Source organism: Mustelus asterias, chromosome 15 (genome assembly GCF_964213995.1).
Source record: "Mustelus asterias chromosome 15, sMusAst1.hap1.1, whole genome shotgun sequence".
In the NCBI taxonomy this organism is placed as follows: Eukaryota; Metazoa; Chordata; class Chondrichthyes; order Carcharhiniformes; family Triakidae; genus Mustelus; species Mustelus asterias.
Genome location: NC_135815.1, coordinates 11,480,670 through 11,506,826, shown reverse-complemented (window position 1 = coordinate 11,506,826; position 26,157 = coordinate 11,480,670). Strand labels below are relative to the sequence as shown.

Here is a 26,157-nt window from a genome sequence, read left to right as displayed (position 1 = left end):
CCAGTGTCTTGTAGGAGTGCAGTATAACCTCCTTGCTCTTGTACTGCATGCACCTGTTAATAGAGCTCAGAATATTATATGGTTTATTAACTACGGTCTCCACCTATCCGACCACTCACAATGATTTATGCACATCTGCACCCAGCTCCCTCTATTTCTGCACCAATTTAAGAATTTCACCTGCTAATTTATATTGTCTCTCCATGTTCTTTCTACCAAATGCATCACCTCACATTTCTCCCAATTGAACTTCCATCTGCCACCTATCTGTCCCTTGTCTATGTCCTTTTGAAGTGCCACACTGTCCTCTTCACAGTTAATGGTTCCAAGTTTTGTGTAATCTGCAAACTTTGAAACTGTCCCTTGTGCATCGAGATCTAGATAGGTATATATCAGGAAAAACAAGGGTGCCAACCCCTGGAGACCACCACTACAAACCTTCCTCTAGCCCAAACAATCTCCATTACTCTCAGCTTCCTATTATTCCACGAATTTTGCGTCTATATTGCTACTGTCCCTATCAGTCCATGAGCTATAACCTTTCTCACAGGCTTGTGTAACACTGTATCAAATGCCTTCTGAAAGTCCACGTACATCACATCAACTGCATCATCGATCCTTACCTTCTCAAAAAATTCCACCAAGTTAGTTGAATACAATTTTCCCTTTAGAAATCCATGCTGCCTCTTCCTAATAAACCACACTTTTCTACGTAGCTACTAACTCTATCCCGATTAATTGTATCCAGAAGCTTGCCCACTACTGATATTAAATTGACTGACCTGCAATTGCTGGGACCATCTTTACATCTTTTTTGAACAAGGATTATTTTACAGCAGGAAATAGGTAGGCAGCTTTTATTCCCCCAACATAATAGTCAAAATTCTAGAGCCACTCAGATGAGAATGATTTTCAGTACCTCTATGTTGTAGAGTATTAAATCCAAAAGGGGAAACAGTCGATCGAGGTACTGGAAAATACCACTTCAAGTGAACACAATTACAAATGTTTTGGCTCCCCCTGTAAACATTATGTAAAATTATCTTGGACTTGGTACTAATTTGAGAATCATTCTGTAGTGCTACTGGTGCAAACTACAGAATTTCTACATAAACAACCATAATTTGTAAAGACAAAGGCAATTTGTACTAAACAGGCACTTGCTCTCAAGCTGGATATTATTTTAGGGCAGTGATTCATAGAAGTGAGGTAATGTCATAAGGTCAGTGCCCTGGAACTTCTTACATAACACCATGATGGAAGCACCACAAGCAAAAGACTGCTGGGTTCCAAGGACACGACATTCTCCACTAGCGATGGCAATACATGCAGTTTTGCCAGTGTTACCCACATCCTAACAACAAATGAAACATTCCATAGCCATTACCCCAATCCGTTTATCTCCCCCTTCTAATCCGATTCCACCCCATTTTCAACTATATATTCCAGCATGCACATTTCATACTCTGGCCCTGATTACAGGTTGCTCCCCAACAGCTCAGAAAGTACCAGTGAAGGTTGACCTTTTGGTCTTCCCAGCTCTATCCTCTGAAAATCCCATAAAATCACTTAGCATTGATACCCATCTAATTATGGCCAAAGAATACAACATCTTCAGCGGGGTGGTTGGGGGGGGTCAAATAGTGCTATGACACATGTCCTTGGCTTTTAGTTATACAGCAAGAATAGATGGCACTGCCCATCAGTAACTGCACCAATAATTTTGCGCATGCTTTATGTGCGGTTTTCCCCAAGTTCATCAAACCAGTTTGACTCTTGGAGTACGATGGATTCTTAATGAAGACAGATTATTGAACTTTCAGAAGCATCAGAAATAAAATAATTCTGGCACACATGACTTACTTAAATTTGAATGTGTCTCCTAGCTCTGTTGAGTCTCCAGGACTGATCTCGAATATTCCTGAAAATGGGTAAGGATGGCCACCATATGCAAACTCTGTAGAAAATAAAGTGACTTTACACAGATATTGAGTTCTAACCTATATTTTGCTTTGTAACAACATTGACATGAACTTATGTGATGCAATTTGAACCACTCAGCAGCAGGACAAATTGCAAATGAACTCCATTTTGAGCTACAAAATGAGAAACTGTATCAACTCTCAACAATTTATGATTCTCTGTTACTTACACTCAACGTTCTCAATTACAACATCTATTACAGTGTAGAAAGAGAGAAAATTTAAAATCAACATTATGCAAAGAAAGGTTGTGGTATGGATTGCAGTTTGCAGATTGAGAGTTTCAAAAGCAACTGTCAATTTAAAGCGTTGGTTTTAAATATCATTGTCCTTAGGGATGTTTTGCCTTGTCAGGAAGGAGACAGGCAGAACAGTCGGCAGAAGCAATCCCAGAACCAGGAGGCATTACAAAGCAGCAGTGAGAGCAGCTAAGTAGTAATCGATACCCAGCACTCTCCCACAATCTATGAGGTAATGCTGTAGGTATGGTAGTAGGGACTATAACAAACTGAGGCTCACCACAAACTTCACAGATAATGTCAACCATATGACTAAAGGAATGTCTGACAGAACTGTACAAGCATTTGATAGGGTGCAATTAAAAAGTAAATAATGGAGTTTTAATTTTGTTTAATCCTTACCTCTGCCATATATTTCGATGCCCGAGTGGAAGACCCCAATTCCCAATGATGATGTGTATTCATTAATCCAGTACTAGAAACGCAAAACAAAAACAACATTCAGAGAAATTATAAGTATCTGATAATAACAGCTCAAATTTGGGACAAACAATTTCTAAACAAAAACAGGAAATGTTGGAAAAACTCAGCAGGTCTGGTTGCATCTGTGGAGAGAAAAAATAGTGTTAAGATTTTGCACCTATATGACTTCTTCAGAGCTAAAGAGGGAGAAATGTGGTGGATTATCTACTGTGCAAGAGGGGATGGATCAGCTGCAGCAGAGTAGAAGGTCAGTGATTGGTGGGAGCAAGGAGAGATATGTGGGTCACGAGACAAAGGAAGAATTAATGGCAGGAGAAAGTGCTGGTAGTTGCATAAAGACCAGATATCAAAATGTGTTCAGGAGGGGATAAAGCTCAGTGAAAGCATAACTTAAGAACAAGTGACAGATGGCCCAGTGGCATAGGAACCAAAAATGCTTGGGATATTAAACAAAGGTTATGGAGGAGGAGAAAGATCACAGTCTAAAGTTGTTGAACTCAGTGTTGAGTCCTGAGGGTTTTAATATGTCTAATCAGAAGATGAGGTGCTGCGCCTCCAGTATGCATGGTAGGTGCCATTGGAGCATTGCAGCAGGCCAAGGACATGTGGGCATGAGAGCACGAGGCTGAGCTGAAATGGCAAGCGACAGGTTGGTTGGGGTCATGCGGGCTGAACGAAGGCATTCCGCAAAGCGGTTACTCGGTCTGCGTTTAATCTCCCCGATGTGGAGACTGCATTGGGAGCAGCGAATACAGTCGACCAAATTGAGGAAGGAACAAGTGAAATGTTGCTTCACCTGAAAGGGATGTTTAGGGCCTTGAACGGTGGGGAACAAAAAGATACTGGGGCAGGTGTTGTACCTTCTACAATTGCAAGGAAAGGTGCTGTGAGAAGGGGTTGAGCAGTTGGTGGTGATGGAGTAGTGGACCAGGGTGTCACAGAGGGAACAGTCCTTCTTACTAAAAAAAAGTTCTAAACAAAGATCAACATTATGATACTTCATTCAAGACATAGTTCAGTAGGACAGGTAGTTAATCTATTTACAAAGTATCTATAAAGTATACTGTGTATTAATGGGAGAGCGGTGAAAATATAAAAAGGTATAGGAGATTCAACCCGACATAAAAGAAAAAATGATTATGTTTTCCACGGATGATAACCTGCTTTACTGTATAATAATGTTTGTAGTCTGAGGGTTGTTGACAATGGACAAGGTCAATCTCCTTTTCAGTCCATGAAGTAATTTAATGGAAAAGCATTTTTGCTAAAACTTCTATTTGAGGAGGAAGAGCCTGTGTTTTTAAAATAGGATAAATCTAACAGTTGGGAAGAATTTAAATTTGAAAAGTGGGTGGTAGTGGATTAGAAGCAATAGTCAGGAAGAAAATACAGCAAGACTAAAGAATGAATTAAGATATATTTACATGAACGCTAAAGAAAAATAAAATGAATGGTTTATACAAAATTACACAGATTAAAAAGGTCGTAGATCTGTTTCCAGGCCATTGCATAGTTAGCTCAATTAGGCTGATGGTGGCAGCTACATATGGCTTGAGAAGGAGGAGAAAAACAGAAAGCATTCCTACTCCTGATAGCTTTCCAACAAGCTCTACAGTCAGCATGTATATCTAGTGAAGACAATATTCAACTTGGCTGTATTTCCCACTGACATCAAATAGCAGTACACCACCCCTTATGGTTTGTAAGTGAATGATAACCACATGTACAAGGTACAAATGGCAGCTAGTGAAACCATAATGTGTAATTGGGCATGTTGTGACCACTAACAATCACAACATACAGGATTAATTATCCAATCTGCATATTTAAAAAAGGTTACATTCGGATGGTACTTTAAGACTAAGAACCTGCAACCAGTTTTTTTAAGCAAAGTTAAAAGATTAAAAAATGTCAATGCTCTTGCCAGATTCATATAAAGAAGAATATATGTTTTGCATATATTGTTTTGCATTTTGTACCAGTGAGTGACCCAAGACACTGTCAGAACTGCCAAACTGAATAACAAACAGCACCTAAACTAACCCCTTGATTTTAAATACTAAGCTATGATTCTTGCGATTGCACCAAACATACTGAATCCATCATCATTGTTCTGGTTTGTCTGCGATGATCACAGTGGTTCTAATTCAGTAAATTCAAATTCATTACAATAGTGCTGTATACTGTAGATGCATCATAGTGCAGGCTTTCAATAAATTCTGGCCCAATAGTTACAATTTCTTGGAGTATTTGCTAAGATTTGTCAGCTAAGCAGACGCATTTGAAAAGAATAAACTGGCAGTGTAAAAGCTGTAAAAGTCCCAAAAAAAATGTAAGTGAATTATATCAGTGTTTACACCACAATTCCCTGGGACTTTTGCACTGGGTCACACACCTTTATTGAAGAAGTTGAAAAGCTAGTTATTGCACATTTGTACCTCATAAAAACCAATGGATATTTGATTTTCGAACTAATGAGTTAAATAAATTGGATAGTTCTTTCAAAGAGCTTGCATAGATATGCCATGGGCCAAATGGCCACCTTCAGTGCTGTATCTTCCTGTGATTTTATGACAGCCCTCACATTTGAGCAACATATTATTGAAACTGAGAAGTAATTTAATACATTAGATAGCACAATAAGCTGGGGAGCAAGTTTTAGACCAAATGTCCCACAGCATTGGTGCACCTGGATAAGATGATAAGGAAGGAAAGAGCATTTGAACGCATGAATTAGGAGTAGGCCATCTGGCCCCTCATGCCTGCTCTGCTATTCTGAATTGCTGATCTGATTGTAACCTCAATCCACATTCTTACCTACCCCCAATAACCTTTCAATTCCTTGCCTGTCAAGAATCCATCTACCTCTGCCTTGAAAATATTCAAAGGCACTGCTTCCACCACCTTTTGAGAAAGAGTGTTTCAAAGCCTCATGATCCACAGAGAAAAAAGTTATCCTCATCCCTGTATTAAATGTGTGACCCCTTATTTTTAAAACAGTAACTTCAAGATTCTTCCAAATGAGGAAACATCCTTTCTACATCCATCCTGCAAAGAAGAGGTAGGACAAGGAAACAAGGTAGAGAACAGTGGCCAAAAAGTGTAATCGGAAGTTATGCAATCAGGGTGGGCACTGTAAGGTGAAAATTAAGCACTGCTTCACTAGTCATAGAATCCCTACAGTGTAGAAGGTGGCCATTTGGCCCATTGAGTTTGCACCAACTTTCTGAAAGTTGAAACGGAGATGCCCAGGAAGAAGGCACTGAAAGAGAAAACAGATAAAGCAATTTATCTCTCAATTGCCAACTTCTTCCAGTTCTAATGAAATATCAACCTGAGCTAGTAACTCTGTTTCTTTCTCCACAGGTATTGCCTGACCTAAATGCTTCCAGTAATCTTTGTTTTCTATGTCTTAATTTACCTCTTTGTCCTAGTGGGACCTTGGTGTGTGCAAATCAGGCACGGCATTGGCCTGCAAGAGTGATTAGACTTCAATAGTACTTAATTATTTCTTAAACCTTTTGGGTACCGTGTTGTTCAAATGCAAACTCTTTTTTCCTTATAAAATGGAATTGGCCAGCATTGGTATTTACAGGCAAATCTTAGAAAGCAAGTCAGTGAACGAAATGCACTAATTAGAATGTGTCATGAAAATGTCAGGGAAATCCAAGAAACTAGAATACATTCTGTGGGTTCTGTTCTGGCCATATATTTTAAACTGTAGGAATATGTGAGCAAGATAATTAAGGCAGGGACAGAGTGACTGTCTGAATGGAACTAGTGCATTTGATAAGTTAATGAGCCCAGCAACACTTCAAAGAAATGGTTACCTGAGGCAATTTAGTAAAAATGGATACAGAAGAAGTCAAAGGAAGAGTTGCAATGTGTGAAGGAAATACCATAGGGAAGGTGTATAAAGTGAGTTTACTTCGCTTTTAAACTCTAAAATCTAATATAGAGAGATTAAGGTAAATAAGTCTGGGCGAGTGCAGTTCTAAAGAGATTAGGTCAGAAAAGGGAGAGGTCAAAGGGAAAAAGTATTTAAGGGGATACTGAAACCTATGCAGAGGTGCTGTTTTTTGGATCCCAGTCAACAGCAGGAACTCCCAGTGAGGTGTGTGTGTGAAGGAAGCCTGATTTGATAACCAAGCTGCTGGTTCACTTCAAAAGCAACCCCAAGAGATGTAAAAGCACTGTGTGGTAACAGTTACAGGATTTTTATAGATCGTAAATTCTATAAGGTGTTGTTGAACAGACTGGCGAGAGTTAGCTCTGAAGGTATGTTAAGATGGATTGGAACTGTTTAAAGTACGAATACTATGTAAAGCTGTTGTCTTAGTTGAGCACTTCTGCTTTACTTTTTTAATTCTATTTCTTAATAAACATTTTCTTTATTAAAATCATCAGAGTGTCAGGGACGTTATTTTCTGGATTTCAAACCTCTCCTCATGCTAAAGTCCACCTCAGTGTACCCGAACAGGCACTGGAGTGTGGCAACTAGGGGATTTTCATAATAACTTAATTACAGTGTTAATATAAGCCTACATGTGACACTAATAAATAAACGTCTGGGATCTAAATATTCACAGTCATAAAATTTTCAGCGGAGATTATATGGAAAAAAGCAGGCTGTTTTTGTGAGTTGAGGATACGTTGCACAGCCACAGAAAAGAAAGTTGAGAAAAAGAAAAAAGTCAATGTTAGTGCTCAGGAGGAAGCTGTCTGCATTCAGTTAAGTCAGGGTACTGTTACAGCAGGGCTTTTCAAAATGGGGGATGCAACCCATGCGTGGGTCATGGGGATGTTGGAAATGGGACACCGGGTATCCTGTTTAAAAAAAACGTGGGATGTTCTGTGGCACTTTTCAAAAGAAAAATAGACGTTCTGTGATTCTTTTCAAAACATTCCGAGGTGTGTTCAAAAATTGGAGAGATGTTCTGTGATCCTGCTCAAGAGAAAAGTGGGAAGTCCTGTTTATAGCACATATTTTGTAGAAGGCGATTTGACAATGAGGACCTCTCACCTCAGACGATGACGTAGCCAGCATGATGTATTGCTTGGTACAATTCAAGTTATGTACACTTTATGAATAAAGGAAAAGATAAAGTGGTGTATTTTTAAATGTAACAGTAAATCCCTTTTAGATTGTAACTACAGCAGCAGTATTGCAGCTTGCCTGGTCAGTGGGCTGCAAGGGGGTGGCCATTTTGTAAAAATGCGTCTCCCAAAAAAAATGAGAAGCACTGCGCTACAGTATCAAGAATACACTAAGATGTGACTGGGAAAGAAATCAAGATGTGGTTTGCAAAACTGACAGGGCTGTAAGAATGGTGGAATAAAAATCTGAGTGGGACTTGTGTAAGACAAACTTTGTGATTGAAATAATGAGTGTTTCCTGGAATGTTACCAGAACAATATTGGTAGTCAGCATATTTAAAATGAAAAATGCAGAACTAGATCTAATTTTAGGTAACATTTGAAAAATTAGGTTCACTCTGGAAGTAGGAAAAGTCAAAACAAGATGATTAACTGGGTGTCAGCGAAAAATCAATGGAATGAAAGAGGACTTTTAATCCCAGATTAATTGCTTGGGGAACCAAATGGGAGATCACAATTGACCATCATTGGGAGTGACTTAAATATAAAATGGATAAGTATTATGTTAAATATCTTTCAACTAAAAGTTAAGGGGGTGTGAAAGAATGCAGGGGCTCAATCAATAAAGTGATTAAAACCAAGATTATACTTCAAAAAAAGAGGTATATGAAAAGTAGAACCAAGAATAAGTATAAAATGTATGGAAGGAAAGAGAAAGCAGATCAGGAAATCAAGAGGAGCTATGAATGTGCTCACAATTCAGAGAAATCATAAGAAAATCATAACTGGTGACCAGGCAGTCAAAGGAAAGGTGGGGCCACTTAGTTTTAAAAAAACATCCTGAAAGTGAAGGAATGGTAAACATTGTTAAAATTACATTATTTTGCAGCAGGTGTAAGTGGGATTCCAAGGGTATTTGAGAGAATGTGAAAGATATTTTAGTGAAGATCGAAGTTCAAAATAAGTGGGTAAAAGAAAAATATAATAGGTCTAATAGCTGTAAATTATCCAAGCTCAGATGGTAATGAATACCAGAATGCTGAAGGTCGAGTCTGGTAAGGAAATAGCAGTAGCATTCACCATAATACTTCCAACTACTTGGAAATGGAAACTGTGCCAAAAGTCCAGACGGTGATCAATTTTACAGACTTGGCAAGGGAAAGGGATTGTCATAACAAGAATTTATATGGCAATTAATCTTACTTTAATTTTGTATAGAATTCTAGAAAACAGTCAAAACAAGACCGGGACTAGTCAGCATGGATTTGTAAATAGCCAGGCTGTGTTGAATTAATTGAATTGCACCGTTTGAGAAAGTGCTTGAAGGGGAAAACACTATCAAGTGTTTTCAGGAAATTGAAAAGATGCCGCATGGAAGCATTGTGAAAATTAAGACACATGGCATTGAAGGCAAATCAGCTGCATGAATAAGACGACAGAAAGGAAAAGGTAGCATAGTAAATATTTTTCAGATTGCTGTGTTGTTGATAGTAGCATCCCCCCAAATTACTTTTGTTTCTAGACATTAAACACTCAATCTGGTTTACCGAATGTCCTTTAGGGAAGGAAATCTGCCATCCTTACCCAGTCTGACCTACACGTGACTCTCGATCCACAGCAATGTGGTTGACTCTTAACTGCCCTCTGAAATGGACTAGCAAGCCACTCAGTTCAAGGGCAATTAGGGATGGGCATAAACTGGTGCCATCCACATCCCATGAAAGAAATATAGGAAAAAAAATTCCTTTTTCCATATGGAGAATTATTAGAACATAAAATGCTTCATCAAGAAGCAGTTATTGAAGTATAATTATAACATTTTTGAAAAGGTAACTGGTTAACTATTTCAAAGGAAAGAATGTAAAAGGATGTCAGGAAAGGGCAGATAAGTGAAGTTTCATAGCTCCCAGCGAAATTCAGCACAAGAGCATTAGATTTCTGTTGTGCTGTAATTTCTATAATGGTGACATACCTTGTAATTACAAAAGTAGTCCTATCTTCATACAGCTGGGGGTTCAAATTTCCTACACCCTCAGAACCTAAATCTATCAGCCACCAAGCTATCTTTGGTGGAAAACATGCAACTTTTCGCACTGTGCAAATAAAGGAGATCAGCATTGTATGGAATGGAACAAGAGATTGATGCTGACAAGTGAAACAAAATATATTCATAGAATCTCTACAGTGCAGAAGGAGGCCATTCAACCCATCGAGTCTGCAGTGACTTTCCAACAGAGCATCTTACCCAGGCTTTATCCACGTAACCGTCCGTTAATCCCCTTACCCTATCCATCTTTGAACAAGAGGAGGAAATATATCATGGCTAATTTACCTTCCCTGCACATCTTTGGATACTATGGGGCAATTTAGCATGGCAATCCACCTAATCTGCAGATCTTTGGACTGTGGGAGGAAACCAGAGCAGTCGATTGAAACCCACACAGACACGGGGAGAACGTTCAAACTCCACACAGACAGTCACCGATGGCTGGAATTGAATCTGGGTCCCTAGTGCTGAGGCAGCAATGCTAACCGCTGTGCCACCATGTACTTGTGCTGCTCTCAGCTTCTGTTCACTGCATTGTCGGTATGTGTTTGTAATATAAAAACAAAAAATTGCTGGAAATATTCAGCAAGTACCTGTGGAGAGGGAAACTCGGTAAACATTTTAGATTAATGACTTTTCAGCAGAACCAACAAAAAAACGATCAACCCAAAAAATTAATTTCTTAATGCTTAATTCTCAGATGCTGCCCGACCTGAGTATGTCATAGTAACACAGACAATAGGAGTAGGCCATTCAGCCCTTCGAGCATGCTCTGCCATTTAACATGATCAGGGCTAATCTTCTATCTCAACGCCATACTCCAGCGTTCACCCCAGACCACTTGACAGCTTTAGAGTCTAAAAATCCATTTATTTCCTTCTTAAATATATTCAGTGATTTGGCCTCCACAGCTTTCTTTGGTAGAGAATGCCACAAGTTCACCACCTTCTGAGTGAAGAAATTTCTCCTCATTTCAGTTCTGGTACAGTGGTTAGCACTGCTGCCTCATAGCATCAGGGATTCCAGCCTTGGATGTGTGTGTGTGTGTGTGTGTGTGTGTGTGTGTGTGTGTGTGTGTGTGTGTGTGGAGTTTGCATATTCTCCCCACGTCTGCACAGGTTTCCTCAGGATGCTCTGATTTCCTCCTACAGTCCAAAGATGTGTAGGTTTGGTGGATTAACAATGGTAAATGTGCAGAGTTACGGGGAGAGGACACAGGGGAAGACACCTGGGTGGGATGTTCTTTCAGAGAGTCAGTGCAGACTCGAGGTCTCTTTCTGCACTGTAGGGATTCTTTGATAAATGGCCTACCCCCAAATCTTGAGACGATGATCCCTTGTTCTCGAACCCCCAGCCAGAGGATACAACATTCCTTCATCTAATTCCTGTCAGAATTTTATACGCCCCAAAGAGATCCCCTCTCATTCTTTTAAATTCCAGTGAATACAGTCGACCCAATCTCTCCTCATATGATATTATCATTCCAGGAATCAGTCTGGTGAACCTTCTCTGCATTCCCTCAATGGTGTACATCCTTTCTTGGATAAGGAAACCCCAAAAGCTGCACACAATACACCAGCTGTCACCTCACCAAGACTTTGTCATCTGCTGTAAGACATCCTTGCTCCTGTACTCAAAGGTTTTCTTGCAATGAAGGCCAACATACCATTTGCCTTCGTAACTGCTTGCTGTACCTGCATGCTTGTTTTCAGTGACAGGTGTACTAGGACACCCAGGTCTCTTTGTACATCAACATTTCCCAATCTGTCACCATTTAAATAACACTGCCATTCTCTTGAGCCATCCAAATTGAATAATTTCACATTTATACACATTATACTGCATCTGCCACATATCTGTCCACTCACTCAACTTGTTTAAATCACCGTAACATCCTCCTCACCATTCACATTCCCACCAAGTTTTGTGTCATAGCAAATGTGGAAATATTACTTCTGGTTCACTCTTCCAAATCATTAATGTATATGGTGAATAGCTGGGGCCTAAACACCGATTCCTGTGGGACCCCACTAGTCACTGCCTGCCATTGAGAAAGACCCATTTATTCCTACTGTTTCCTGTCTGCTAACCAATTCTCAATCCATGCCAATATATTAACCCCAATCCCATGTGTTTTAATTTTGCACACTATTCGCTTATCCGAGACTTTATGAAAAGCTTTCTGAAAAGCCAAATACACCACATCCACTGGTTCTCCCTTATCCATTGTACTAGGTATGTCCCAAAAATCTCCAATAGGTTTGTCAAACATGATTTCTCTTTCATAAATTTCCCATGTTTTTATTTCACAATTCTCAGCATCAGCAGTATTTTGCTTTTGAACTGCACTCGTCACGCTGTTGCCAAACAAACCACAATGTTGCAAACATAATCAAGTTGTTCCATACAATACTGCACTCATAATGCAGTAAGCAGAAGCTTAAATATAGAGCAAGTTCCTGCCATAAGCATAATCAGCAAGTATATGTTAAAGTTTTCAATTTGAAGCAATCATAACTGAAAGAGCCTGAGAGAGCGCTCGTAAATAAAATTCTCCACATTTGCAAATGGAAATACATTTTATTCCACTCTATACATCACCAATAGCTAACTTAACACTCTAAAATACCAGTCTATTTCACTCTCTATAGAGTACCAAAAAATGGCTGCCATTCAAACATAGCACAGAGAGAGTGTTGTAGACGGATGTCCCAGCTGCTTCTCAAGTCTATGGAAAAGATCACATGCCACAATTTGAAGAGTGGCAGCAAGTTCTCCCAGTGCCATGGACAATACCCCCCTCTCAATTTCCACCAAAATGTTCTTCATCATTCAGTTGATCTGCTGTTTGAGAGCTTGAGCAAAAATGAGCTGCAGCGTTTGCCATATAACTGTGACAATCTTTTAAACGGTGAAACACTTGGCAGAGTTACAAGGTTGTGGGAGGATAAGCAGTTGTTTTCGGAAATTCTCCACAGCGTCAGTAACTCAGCTAAACTTTCAATGGAAAATACTATGGTTTTCCTTGCACCCAACTTTAGAATGAACATTTTGGATGGATCTTTCATACCCTCGAATAAGGATTGTCCTATGAAGCATATTTTCCCCAAATTAAAGTTGTCATGCACCTAAACGCAGGATTTTTGTTTTTGTTTAGGATGACACAGGGTTTTAGTAACATTTGTAATATGCATTTTGCATTGGGGATGCTGTCAGTAGACTAGTAATCCAAAGGCCCAGACTAATGCTCTGTAGGCATGGGTTCAAATCACAGAAGCCCTGGATTTTAAATTTAATTAATAAATATGGAATATAAAACTAGTCTTAGTAATGGTATCCATAACAAATATCATCAATTGTTGCAAAAACCCATCTGGCTCAACAATGCCCTTTAGGGAAGGAAACCTGCTTACCTAGCTTGGTCTACATGTGACTCCAGAGCCACAGCAATATAGTTGAATCTTAATTGCCCCTCTGAAATGGCTCAGCAAGCCACTTATTGCAAGGGAAAACTGGGTTGGTAACAAATGCTGGCCTTGTCCCACAGTGACGAGTGTCGCTGGCTGGACAGCATTTATTGCCATCCCTCCCGTTGTTCGGCAGCTGAGAGTCAACCACATTGCTGTGGCTCTGGAGTCACATGTAGGCCAGAGCTGGTAAGGACGCAGATTTCCTTCCCTAAAGGACATTAGTGAACCAGACGGGTTTTTTCGACAATAGTTTCATGATAGGTTCTTAATTCCAGATTTTTAGAAAAATCAAATTCCACCATCTGCTGTGGCGGGATTCAAACCCGGGGCCCCAGAACATTAGTTGAGTTTCTGGATTAATAATCTAGCGACAATACCACTCGGCCATTGCCTCGTTCAATGCCCACATCCCGTGAAAGAATTAAGAAAAATAACTGAATATTGGCAGCAAAGCGATACAAACAGTCACAGATTGTGACTTCACAAAATGCACCTGCAATAGTACTTCCTATTTTACAAGAGTGCCAACAATTCAGATCCCACAATTATTAATATGCAGACCTACATTTCCCTCTTCTTCAAAATTATTCTAAAACGCATAGAAGTTTTAGATTTTGAGGAGATTCACCCACCATTTCAGATCTGTGCATTGTTCCCAAGTCACTCTGGTGAGGTAGGTGACAGGGAAGCTCTGCTTTCTTCCCTAAACAGCTCAGGATATCAGACTGGCATGAGATCCCACATGTGCAATAGTTGGCAGGCTTGCTCAAATCACAAGCTCATGGACAAATGAGAGGCTACGCTAGGATATATGTGAAGCATTAGTATACTTATTTAATACGAGTAGCTCGTAAAAATAAAACCAGCCTCCCATCCATTGACTCTGTCTACACTTCCCGCTGCCTCAGCAAAGCAGCCAGCATAATTAAGGACCCCACGCACCCCGGACATTCTCTCTTCCACCTTCTCCCTTCAGGAAAAAGATACAAAAGTCTGAGGTCACACACCAGCCGACTCAAGAACAGCTTCTTCCCTGCTGCTGTCAGACTTTTGAAAGGACTTAGCTTGCATTAAGTTGATCTTTCTCTACACCCTAGTTACGACTGTAACACTACATTCTGCACTCTCTCCTTTCCTTCTCTATGAACGGTATGTTTTGTCTGTATAGCGCAGAAGAAGCAATACTTTTCACTGTATGTTAATACAAGTGACAATAATAAATCAAATTGCAAGAACCTAAAATGGTAGGAAGCCATGAGATTGAAAATGCTGCACAAAGGGTTTCTGACACTCGTAGAATTTACATTTATCTTGTATCTGATCAGGATGTCAAACTGCTTCACAGTCAATTAATTACTTTAAGTGCAATTTCTATTGTTGGGAAGGAACCAATTTTAAAATCGATGGGGTGAACGGAGATGGGGAGATGCACTTTTTTGAAGTACGTTTTCCTCCTTTAATAAAGTTAAGACTAACAATTCAAACAGGAAGCCAACATTTAGGAAGATAACTCATGTCATCCTCCACAAGCACTTGCGCAACTTAAAAATGTATAATTTGATACTGTGCAAATAAACAATTTGAAAGCCACAAATGGCACAAGCAACCATAAAAGCAGGTGAAAATGGGCAAGAGTGCCAACTTTTTAATCAAATGAAGAGCATTAACAGAAAACAACATATTGAGACCCAGGAGCAGCACACAAAACCAATGTAGCTCAATGGCCTAAATAAAACAAAACACACCGGCTTTGTGCTTTTTAAGTCTCCAAAATCCTGAAGATGGGGAAGCCTGTTTAACGATAAACTGAATAAGGTCAGTAGTAACTAAATGATAATATGAACAATAAATTCTGGGAAAAGTGGAGAACCCATTCAGTACACAAGAACTTCGATAAAGGATACACAGGAATACTAACAAGCAACAGGTTTGGTTCAACTGTAACACTCTCATTTCTAAGTCAGAAAGTGATGTTAAAGACCATTTCCAGAGACTTGAGCATGAAGACTATGCTATCACTTTGGTAGAGCACTGAAGGAGTGCAGCACTATGTGAGATGTTACTTTTTAGATAAGATGGTAAACCAAGGTCCGCATTTCCCCTCAAAGGGCCATACAGTTCTCCTGGTGTCTTGGAGAACACTTGGGCCTCAATCAACACCACCAAAAACAGATGACGTGGTCATTTACTTTATTGTTGTTTGTGGGGTCTAGCTTTGCATAAGATTTCTGTTGTACTTTATTACATTGCAACCATGATTGTCATGTGCTTTTGTTGTGAAGCATTTGGGATGTTTTTGATTTAATTTGATTTGTCACATATTGGCATACAGTGAAAAGTATTGTTTCTTGCGCGCTATACAGACAAAGCATACCGTTCATAGAGAAGGAAACGAGGGTGCCGAATGTAGTGTTACAGTCATAGCTAGAGTGTAGAGAAAGATCAAATTAATGCAAGGTAGGTCCATTCAAAAGTCTGATGGCAGCAGGGAAGAAGCTGTTCTTGAGTTGGTTGGTACGTGACCTCAGACTTTTGTATCTTTTTCCCGACGGAAGAAGGTGGAAGAGAGAATGTCTGGGGTGCGTGGGGTCCTTAATTATGCTGGCTGCTTTGCCGAGACAGCGGGAAGTGTAGACAGAATCAATGGATGGGAGGCTGGTTTGCGTGATGAATTGGGCTACATTCACGACCCTTTGTAGTTTTTTGCAGTCTTGGGCAGAGCAGGAGCCATACCAAGCTGTGATACAACCAGAAAGAATGCTTTCTATGGTGCATCTGTAAAAGTTGGTGAGAGTCGTAGCTGACATGCTAAATTCCCTTAGTCTTCTGAGAAAGTAGAGGCGTGGGTGGGCTTTCTTAACTGTAGTGTTGGCATGGGGGGGACCAGGACAGGTTGTTAGTGATCTGGACACCTAAAAACTTGAAGCTTTTGACCCTTTCTACTTCGGCCCCGGTGATGTTCTCCTCCACACTTGAAGTCGATGACAATCTCCTTTGTTTTGTTGACATTGAGAGATTATTGTTGCCACACCAGTTCACCAGATTCTCTCATTCCTGTACTCAGTCTCGTCATTGTTTGAGATCCGACCCACTATGGTGGTGTCGTCAGCAAACTTGAAAATCGAGTTGGAGGAGAATTTGGCCACACAGTCATAGGTGTATAAGGAGTATAGTAGGGGCTGAGAACACAGCCTTGTTGGGCACCGGTGTTGAGGATGATCGTGGAGGTAGTGTTGTTGCCTATCCTTACTGATTGTGGTCTGTGGGTTAGGAAGTTCAGGATTCAGCCACAGAGGGAGGAGCCGAGGCCCAGGCCACGGAGTTTGGAGATGGGTTTTGTCGAAATAATGGTGTTGAAGGCTGAGTTATAGTCGATAAATAGGAGTCTGACATAGGTGTTCCAGGGCTGACTGCAGGGTCAGGGAGATGGCGTCTGCTGTGCACCTGTTGTGGCGGGAGACAAACTGTAATGGATCCAGGCAGTCCGAGAGGCTGGAATTGATTCGTGTCATTACTAGTCTTTCGAAGCAGTTCATAATGATGGACGTCAGAACCACCGGACAATAGTTATTAAGGCACGCTGCTTGGCTTTTCTTAGATACCGGGATGATGGTCGTCTTCTTGAAGTAGATAGGGACCTCAGATTCTTATAACGAGAGGTTGAAGATGTCTGTGAATACCCCCGCCAGCTGATCTGCGCAGGATGCGAGTGCTCGTCTGGGTATCCCATCCGTGCCAGTCACTTTCCGTGGGTTGACCTTCGAGAAAGCTGCTCTGACATCTGCAATGATGACCTCAGATACAAGTCCATCCAGGGCTTCCAGAGTGGAGGGCATGCTCTTGCTGATCTCTTGCTCAAAACAGGGGTAGAATGCATTGAGCTCATCGGGGAGGGGTGCGTTGGAGCTAGCAATTTTACATGCCTTCATCTTGTAGCCTGTTATGTCTTGCAGACCTCATCATAGTCGGCGAGGGTCTGTGTGGCTAGCTTGTTCCTGTACTGTCTTTTGGCATCTTTGATGGATCTTCTTAGATCATATGTGATTTTCTTGTATAGTCATGATGTGGAGATGCCGGCATTGGACTGGGGTAAACACAGTAAGCGTTTTAACAACACCAGGTTAAAGTCCAACAGGTTTATTTGGTAGCAAATGCCATTTTGCGACCAAATAAACCTGTTGGACTTTAACCTGGTGTTGTTAAAACTCTTACTTTCTTGTATAGGTCAGGGTTGCCTGACTTGAATGCCTCAGACCAAGACTGATGTCTGGATATCGTGAAAGGCATTATACAAATTCAAGATAGTTCCTGATTTCTTTCCTACACAGCACAGATTAATACGTAAAAATAAGACTCACTGAAAGAAAATTTCAGACATACCTCATGAATTTGTGTTTGAAGCACTTCAAAAATACGATACATAAAAAATCAAAAGCGGAATTTAATTCTACAGTTTCTGACAGAAAATCTGAGGCACAAAAAAATCCGCCCAAACCATGCAGATCCTGAAAGGAATAATTAACTAAATTAAAAGCTCTCCAGGTTTAAAAAAAAATTAACCAATGGGATGTGAGCATTATTAGCATGGCCAACATTTGTTGCCCATCCCTAATTGCCCTAGAGAAGGCACTGTTGTGCCTTTTGAACCATTGCAGTCTATGTATTGTTGCAAGAACACCCACAGTGCTGTTAGGAAGGGAGCTCCAGGCTTTTGAACCAGCGACAATGGCAGACTGGTAAGATAGTTCCAAGTCAGGATGGTGTGCAACTTGGAGGGGAATTTGCAGGTGGCGGTGTTTCCATGCATCAGCTGCCCTTGCCTTTCTCGGTGTAGAGGTGGGTTTGGTGGACTTCATGGACTGCTGCACAAACAAACATGCCTACATCTTAAACAGACCACTGTTTGCAGCTTATTGGTCCCCTGCATGGCATTTCAGGATTATTATGCGGCCATGCAGCTGAGTGGGACTGTTGGTGGTTAGGCTGCCTTCTTGAAATGTGGAAATCTGGGGCGGTATGGATCTTTTCTGCATCCAGCGCATTCAACTCTGAGCTATGATGGCGGGAACCTCAGGAGGCGGCTGTGATGGATCATTTACTTGGTACTTTTGGTTGAAGATGGTTGCAAAAATGCTTCAGCCTTGTCTTTTGCTATTCTTTCTGGTTTCTCCTTTCATTCAGAATGGGGATGACCATGGTGTTGATGGTATGTTAATCATATTAACATCCACAGATGAAGGGCATTGTTTAATTAAGTATTTTGAGCACATATAAATAGGGGACAGCTGGGACACAGCGGGGGGTCGATGCAGAGAAGAGCCATGAGACTGAACAAAGCCAATAAACTCTATCAAGAAAGAAAAGTTGTGCATTGATTTTCACTTCATTCTATGAGCACATGTAGCCTCCTCCTTCTGTTAGTTGTTCAGTTATCCAACAATATTCCTCTCTGGATGTGTCAGGACTGCAGAGTTTTGACCTGATCATTGGTTGTGGATTGTCAGTTGTTAAAATTACAATTCTCCCACTAAAGAATATTTTTTTAAATAATGCCCTTCCTTGGCGTATGTCACTTTTGGGGGCAAACTGGCATAGTGGTTAGCACAGCTGCCTCACATCATCAGGGACCCAGCTTGGGTCCCTGTCTGTTTGGAGTCTGCACGTTCACCCCGTGTCTGCATGGGTTTCCTCCGGGTGCTCTGATTTCCTCCCACAGTCTGAAAGACGTGCAGGTTAGGTGCATTGGCCATGCTAAATTCTCCCAGTGTACCCAAACAGGTGCCGGAATGTGGCTTATGTACCACAGAATGCCAGTTCTTGACGTAGAGTTGAGTATTTTGGAGTTTATGATATGTGAGATTTCAGTAATAAATCAGCTCTGGCAGGTGCAAAAGCAGACAATGTTATGGAAGTGGAATAGGTGATCTTGGCAATGGCATGTGTGTCATCGTAATTTCATCTCAGGGTGAACACCAAGGTGGGTAACAAACTGATTCAACCGCACAGTTGCCAGGGAAAGAAATGGAGTTGATGGTTTGGGAAGGGAGTTAGTGGCAGGGACTAAAGACAACGGTTTCAGTTTTCCCAATGTTTATCTGCTAACTGATCAGCAATGATGTATCCGCATTACAAAATGTATAAAAGGATAAATAGGTCAGACTAATAATGCCTTGTGGTGAACTGTAAAGCCTCAATCTTACACACAGATTATGGCAGGCCTGATGATTCTCTTCCATTGCCTGTCTCAGAAATAATTAGTGACAGAAAGGCCACAAACTTCAAACTAAGGAGGTTCATAAGCTGCTGTAGCTTCGATCAATATGCCTGGATTCATTCAATGAAAAGTTAGCATTACATTGTCTTAAAAATATCTTCAATGTTTACACTTCAAGTTTATATTTGGTAATATTGACACTTTGAGCACCTTATCAAAAATACCTTGTCAGCGACTTAATCATCCAAACTCTAATTCCTCGATTTGATTTATTATTGTCACAGGTATTGATATACAATGAAAAGTATTGTTTCTTGCGCACTACACAAAGTACACTGTACATAAAGGAGGAAAGAAGATAGAGCAGTCATAGCTGGGTGTAGAGAAAGATCAACTTAATGTGAGGTAGGTCCATTCAGAAGTCTGATGGCAGTAGGGAAGAAGCTGTTCTTGAGACAGTTGGTACATGGCCTCAGACATAGAACATAGAACATAGAACATTACAGCGCAGAACAGGCCCTTCGGCCCACGATGTTGCACCGACCAGTTAAAAAAAAACTGTGACCCTCCAACCTAAACCAATTTCTTTTCGTCCATGAACCTATCTACGGATCTCTTAAACGCCCCCAAACTAGGCGCATTTACTACTGATGCTGGCAGGGCATTCCAATCCCTCACCACCCTCTGGGTAAAGAACCTACCCCTGACATCGGTTCTATAACTACCCCCCCTCAATTTAAAGCCATGCCCCCTCGTGCTGGATTTCTCCATCAGAGGAAAAAGGCTATCACTATCCACCCTATCTAAACCTCTAATCATCTTATATGTTTCAATAAGATCCCCTCTTAGCCGCCGCCTTTCCAGCGAAAACAATCCCAAATCCCTCAGCCTCTCCTCATAGGATCTCCCCTCCACACCAGGCAACATCCTGGTAAACCTCCTCTGCACCCTCTCCAAAGCCTCCACATCCTTCCTGTAATGTGGGGACCAGAACTGCACACAGTACTCCAAGTGCGGCCGCACCAGAGTTGTGTACAGTTGCAACATAACGCTACGACTCCTAAATTCAATCCCCCTACCAATAAACGCCAAGACACCATATGCCTTCTTAACAACCTTATCTACTTGATTCCCAACTTTCAGGGATCTATGCACACATACACCTAGATCCCTCTGCTCCTCCACACTATTCAAAGTCCTCCCGTTAGCCCTATACTCAACACATCTGTTATTCCTACCAAAGTGAATTACCTCACACTTCTCCGCATTAAACTCCATCCGCCACCTCTCGGCCCAACTTTGCAACCTGTCTAAGTCTTCCTGCAAACTACGACACCCTTCCTCACTGTCTACCACACCACCGACTTTGGTGTCATCAGCAAATTTGCTAATCCACCCAACTATACCCTCATCCAGATCATTAATAAATATTACAAACAGCAGTGGCCCCAAAACAGATCCCTGAGGTACACCACTTGTAACCGCACTCCATGATGAATATTTACTATCAACCACCACCCTCTGTTTCCTATCCGCTAGCCAATTCCTGATCCAATTTCCTAGATCACTCCCAATCCCATACATCTGCATTTTCTGCAGAAGCCTACCATGGTGAACCTTATCAAACGCCTTACTAAAATCCATATATACCACGTCCACTGCCTTGCCCCCATCCACCTCCTTGGTCACTTTCTCAAAAAACTCAATAAGGTTAGTAAGGCACGACCTACCTGCCACAAAACCATGCTGACTATCACCTATCAATTCATTACTCTCCAAATAACTATAAATCCTATCCCTTATAATTTTTTCCAACATCTTGCCGACAACAGAAGTGAGACTCACCGGTCTATAATTCCCGGGGAAGTCTCTGTTCCCCTTCTTAAACAATGGGACAACATTCGCTAACCTCCAATCTTCTGGTACTATACCAGAGGCCAACGACGACCTGAAGATCAGAGCCAGAGGCTCTGCAATCACTTCTCTTGCCTCCCAGAGAATCCTTGGATAAATCCCATCCGGACCAGGGGATTTATCTATTTTCAGACCCTCCAGAATATCCTGCACATCCTCCTTATCAACTGTAATACTGTCTATTCTACTCCCTTGCAACCCAGTGTCCTCCTCAGCTATATTCATGTCCCCTTGCGTGAACACCGAAGAGAAATATTGGTTCAATGCTTCACCAATCTCCTCCGGTTCCACACATAACTTCCCTCTGCCATCTATAACTGGCCCTAAACTTGCCCTAACCAACCTTCTGTTCTTGACATACCTATAGAACGCCTTAGGATTCTCTTTAACCCTATCCGCCAAAGTCTTCTCATGTCCCCTTTTAGCCCTTCTAAGCTCGCTCTTCAACTCCCTCTTAGCCAATCTAAAGCTTTCTAGTGCACTACCCGAGTGCTCACGTCTCATCCGAACATAAGCCTCCTTTTTCTTTTTAACCAACAAAGAAACTTTTTTGGTGCACCACGGTTCCCTAGCCCTACCAATTCCTCCTTGCCTGACAGGGACATACCTATCACAGACTCGCAGTAGCTGCTCCTTGAAAAAACTCCACATGTCGGACGTTCCCAGTCCCTGTAATCTCCTAGTCCAACCTATGTTTCCTAATTCTCTCCTAATAGCCTCATAATTACCCTTCCCCCAGCTAAAACCACTGGCCCGAGGTTCATGCCTATCCCTTTCCATCACTAAGGTGAACGTAACCGAATTGTGGTCACTATCACCAAAATGCACACCAACTTCCAAGTCTAGCACCTGGTCTGGCTCATTTCCCAGCACCAGATCCAATATAGCCTCACCTCTAGTTGGCCTGTCTACATACTGAGTCAAAAAACCTTCCTGCACGCTTTGAACAAAAACTGACCCCTCTAACGAGCTAGAGCTATAACAATTCCAGTCAATATTAGTCAAGTTAAAATCCCCCATAACAATTGCCCTATTACTTTCACTCCTAAGCAGGATTGACTCCGCAATCCTTTCCTCAACCTCTCTAGAACTTTTAGGAGGTCTATAAAAGACTCCCAACAGGGTGACCTCTCCTCTCCTATTTCTAATCTCCGCCCATACTACCTCAACAGATAAGTCCTCATCAAACCTCCTCTCTGACACTGTGATACAATCTCTGACCAATAATGCTACCCCTCCCCCTCTTCTACCTCCTTCCCTACTTCGACTAAAACATTTGAACCCCGGGACCTGCAGCATCCATTCCTGCCCCTGCTCTATCCATGTCTCTGAAATAGCCACAACATCGAAGTCCCAGGTACTGATCCACGCTGCAAGTTCACCCACTTTATTGCGAATACTCCTGGCATTGAAGTATACACATTTCAAACCCTGCTCCACCCCACCTCTGCAATGCCGTGCATTGCAGTCCCCATCCATGCATCCCTCACTTTCAGCCCCACTACTCAGGATCCCTCCCCCCCCCCGAATCAGTTTAAACCTCCCTGCATGGCCTTAGCAAATTTACCCCCCAGGATATTGGTCCCCTTCTGATTAAGGTGTAGACCATCCTTCTCATAGAGGTCACACCTTCCCCAGTACGAGCCCCAATTGCTTAAGTACCTGAACCCCTCCCTCCTGCACCATCCCCTCAGCCATGAATTCAAACCTTCCCTCTCCCTATTCCTCTCTAAACTATCCCGTGGTACAGGCAAGAGTCCAGAGATAACCACTCTGTCAGTCTTGGCCTTTAGTTTCCACCCCAACTCCATAAATCCCTGCCTAATATCCCCTTCCCCTATCCTCCCTATGTCGTGTGTCCCCACATGTACAATAACTTGTGGTTTATCTCCCTCCCCCCTAAGAGTCCTGAATACCCTGTCAGACACATCCCGGACCCCAGCCCCTGGTAGGCAACACACCAACCCTGAGTCCCTACCTTTAGTTCCGACCCTCCTATCTGTCCCCTTAATTGTGGAGTCCCCAATCACAAGGCCCAGTCTTTTACAGCCCCTAACCACCTGAGCTTTCTCACTCGGCTCACCCCCAGAGATCTGCTCTCTATGCTCAGTTGATTCCTCCTCAACTGTAGCCTCCAGCACCGAAAACCTATTATGGAGGGGAACCGCCCCAGGGGATTGTCTTCCCGATTGCTTCTTACCCCTCCTCCTGGCATTGACCCAAGCCTCATTTCTAGGAGTTACTATTTCTCTATAACTCCTATCAACTTCCACCTCCGCCTCCCGAATTATGCGGAGTTCCTCTACCTCCCCCTCCAGCTCCTTTACACGCTCCTCCAGAAGCTGCAATCTAATGCACTTCTTACAACTAAAATCTCCTGAAACACTACTGGATTTCCTCACCACATACATCCCACAGGAGATGCAGCATACTGCCTGAACTGCCATCCCTGAAGCCATTACCAGCAAGAAAAAAAGAAAACAAAAAACTTCCCCACACTTATAATTAGGTTAGAGGAGGATGGAAGGGTGGGATCCTCTACCAGTGTAGAGGATCGGGTATCTCCTCTGCACCAATTTATAGGGCTAGGGGCCCGAGAGAAAAAAAAACTACTACTGAGGGGGAACCTCCCAGGTAACTGACTTTTAAAGTTAAAATAAAAACCCTTCCCAGACTCCTTTGCTGCCCACTTCTAGTTTTCACTTTAAACTTGAAAAACTGCTGTTAAAGTAAAGGCCAAAAAAATACACACACTAGCTGACTAATTAAATAAATAAACAATTCAATTAATCCAATTAATCTCTTACCAGCACTGCTGCTTTTCAATCACCCCTCTCAGCTTGCTCCAGTGGATCAATGAGGGGGAACCTCCCAGGTAACTGACTTATAAAGTTAAAATAAAAACCCTTCCCAGACTCCTTTGCTGCCCACTTCTAGTTTTCACTTTAAACTTGAAAAACTGCTGTTAAAGTAAAGGCCAAAAAAATACACACACTAGCTGACTAATTAAATAAATAAACAATTCAATTAATCCAATTAATCTCTTACCAGCACTGCTGCTTTTCAATCACCCCTCTCAGCTTGCTCCAGTGGATCAATGAGGGGGAACCTCCCAGGTAACTGACTTATAAAGTTAAAATAAAAACCCTTCCCAGACTCCTTTGCTGCCCACTTCTAGTTTTCACTTTAAACTTGAAAAACTGCTGTTAAAGTAAAGGCCAAAAAAATACACACACTAGCTGACTAATTAAATAAATAAACAATTCAATTAATCCAATTAATCTCTTACCAGCACTGCTGCTTTTCAATCACCCTTGAAACTTGAAAAACTGCTGTTAAAGTAAAGGCCAAAAAAATACACACACTAGCTGACTAATTAAATAAATAAACAATTCAATTAATCCAATTAATCTCTTACCAGCACTGCTGCTTTTCAATCACCCCTCTCAGCTTGCTCCAGTGGATCAATGAGGGGGAACCTCCCAGGTAACTGACTTATAAAGTTAAAATAAAAACCCTTCCCAGACTCCTTTGCTGCCCACTTCTAGTTTTCACTTTAAACTTGAAAAACTGCTGTTAAAGTAAAGGCCAAAAAAAAATACACACACTAGCTGACTAATTAAATAAATAAACAATTCAATTAATCCAATTAATCTCTTACCAGCACTGCTGCTTTTCAATCACCCCTCTCAGCTTGCTCCAGTGGATCGTATCTTTTTCCTGACGGAGGAAGGTGGAGAGTATGTCTGGGGTGCATGGGGTCCTTAATTATGCTGACTGCTTTTCTGAGACAGCGGGAAGTATAGACAGTGTCAATGGGTGGGAGGCTGGTTTGAGTGATGGACTGGGCTTCATTCACGACCCTTTGTAGTTTCTTGTGGTCTTGGATAGAGTAGGAGCCATACCAAACTGTGATACAAGCAGAAAGAATGCTTTCTATGGTGCATCTGTAAAGGTTGGTGAGTGTCGTCGTGGACATAGCAAATTTCCTTTGTCTTCTGAGAAAGTAGAGGCATTGGTGGGCTTTCTTATCTATAGTGTCAGCATGGAGATGGGGGGGGGAGGGGCAGGACAGGCTGTTGGTGATCTGGATACCAAACATCTTGAAGCTCTCGACCATTTCTACTTCATCCCCGTTGATGTAGACAGAGGCATGTCCTCCATTACACTTGCTGAAGTCGTTGACAATCTCCTTTGTTTTGTTGACATCAAGGGAGAGATTATTGTTGTTGCACCAGTTCACCAGATTCTTTATCTCTTTCCTTAACTCCGTCTCGTCATTGTTTGAGATCTGACCCACTACGGTGGTGTCATCAGCAAACTTTAAAATTGAGTTGGAGGGGAATTCGGCCACCACAGTCATCGGTGTATAAGTAGTATAGTAAGAGGCTGGGGATACAGCCTTGTGGAGCACCGGTTTTGCAGATGATCATGGAGGAGGTGTGTTGCCTATCCTTACTGATTGTGGTCTGTGAGTTAAGACGTTCAGGATCCAGTCGCAGAGGGAGGATCTGAGCCCCAGGCACGGAGTTTGGAGATGAGTTTTGTAGGAATAATGGTGTTGAAGGCCGAGTTGTAGTCGATAAATAGGAGTCTGACATAGGTGTCTTTGTTATCTAGGTGTTCCAGGGTTGAATGCAGGGCCAGGGAGATGGCATCTGCGGTAGACCTGTTGCGGCGGTAGGCAAACTATAGTGGATCTAGGGAATCC

General features: G+C 41.8%; 1 protein-coding gene across 1 annotated transcript in view; it reads right to left on the bottom strand.

Annotated features, from left to right (window-relative positions):
- Nucleotides 1-26,157, bottom strand: part of LOC144504330 (deubiquitinase DESI2) — a 67,021-nt gene that overhangs the window by 26,556 nt on the left and 14,308 nt on the right. The window contains exons 2-3 of the mRNA XM_078229493.1: nucleotides 2,624-2,696; nucleotides 1,864-1,957 (exon numbers count right to left, since the gene is read on the bottom strand). Coding sequence (XP_078085619.1) covers nucleotides 1,864-1,957; nucleotides 2,624-2,696 — 167 coding nt within the window. The remainder of the gene's footprint in view (nucleotides 1-1,863; nucleotides 1,958-2,623; nucleotides 2,697-26,157) is intronic.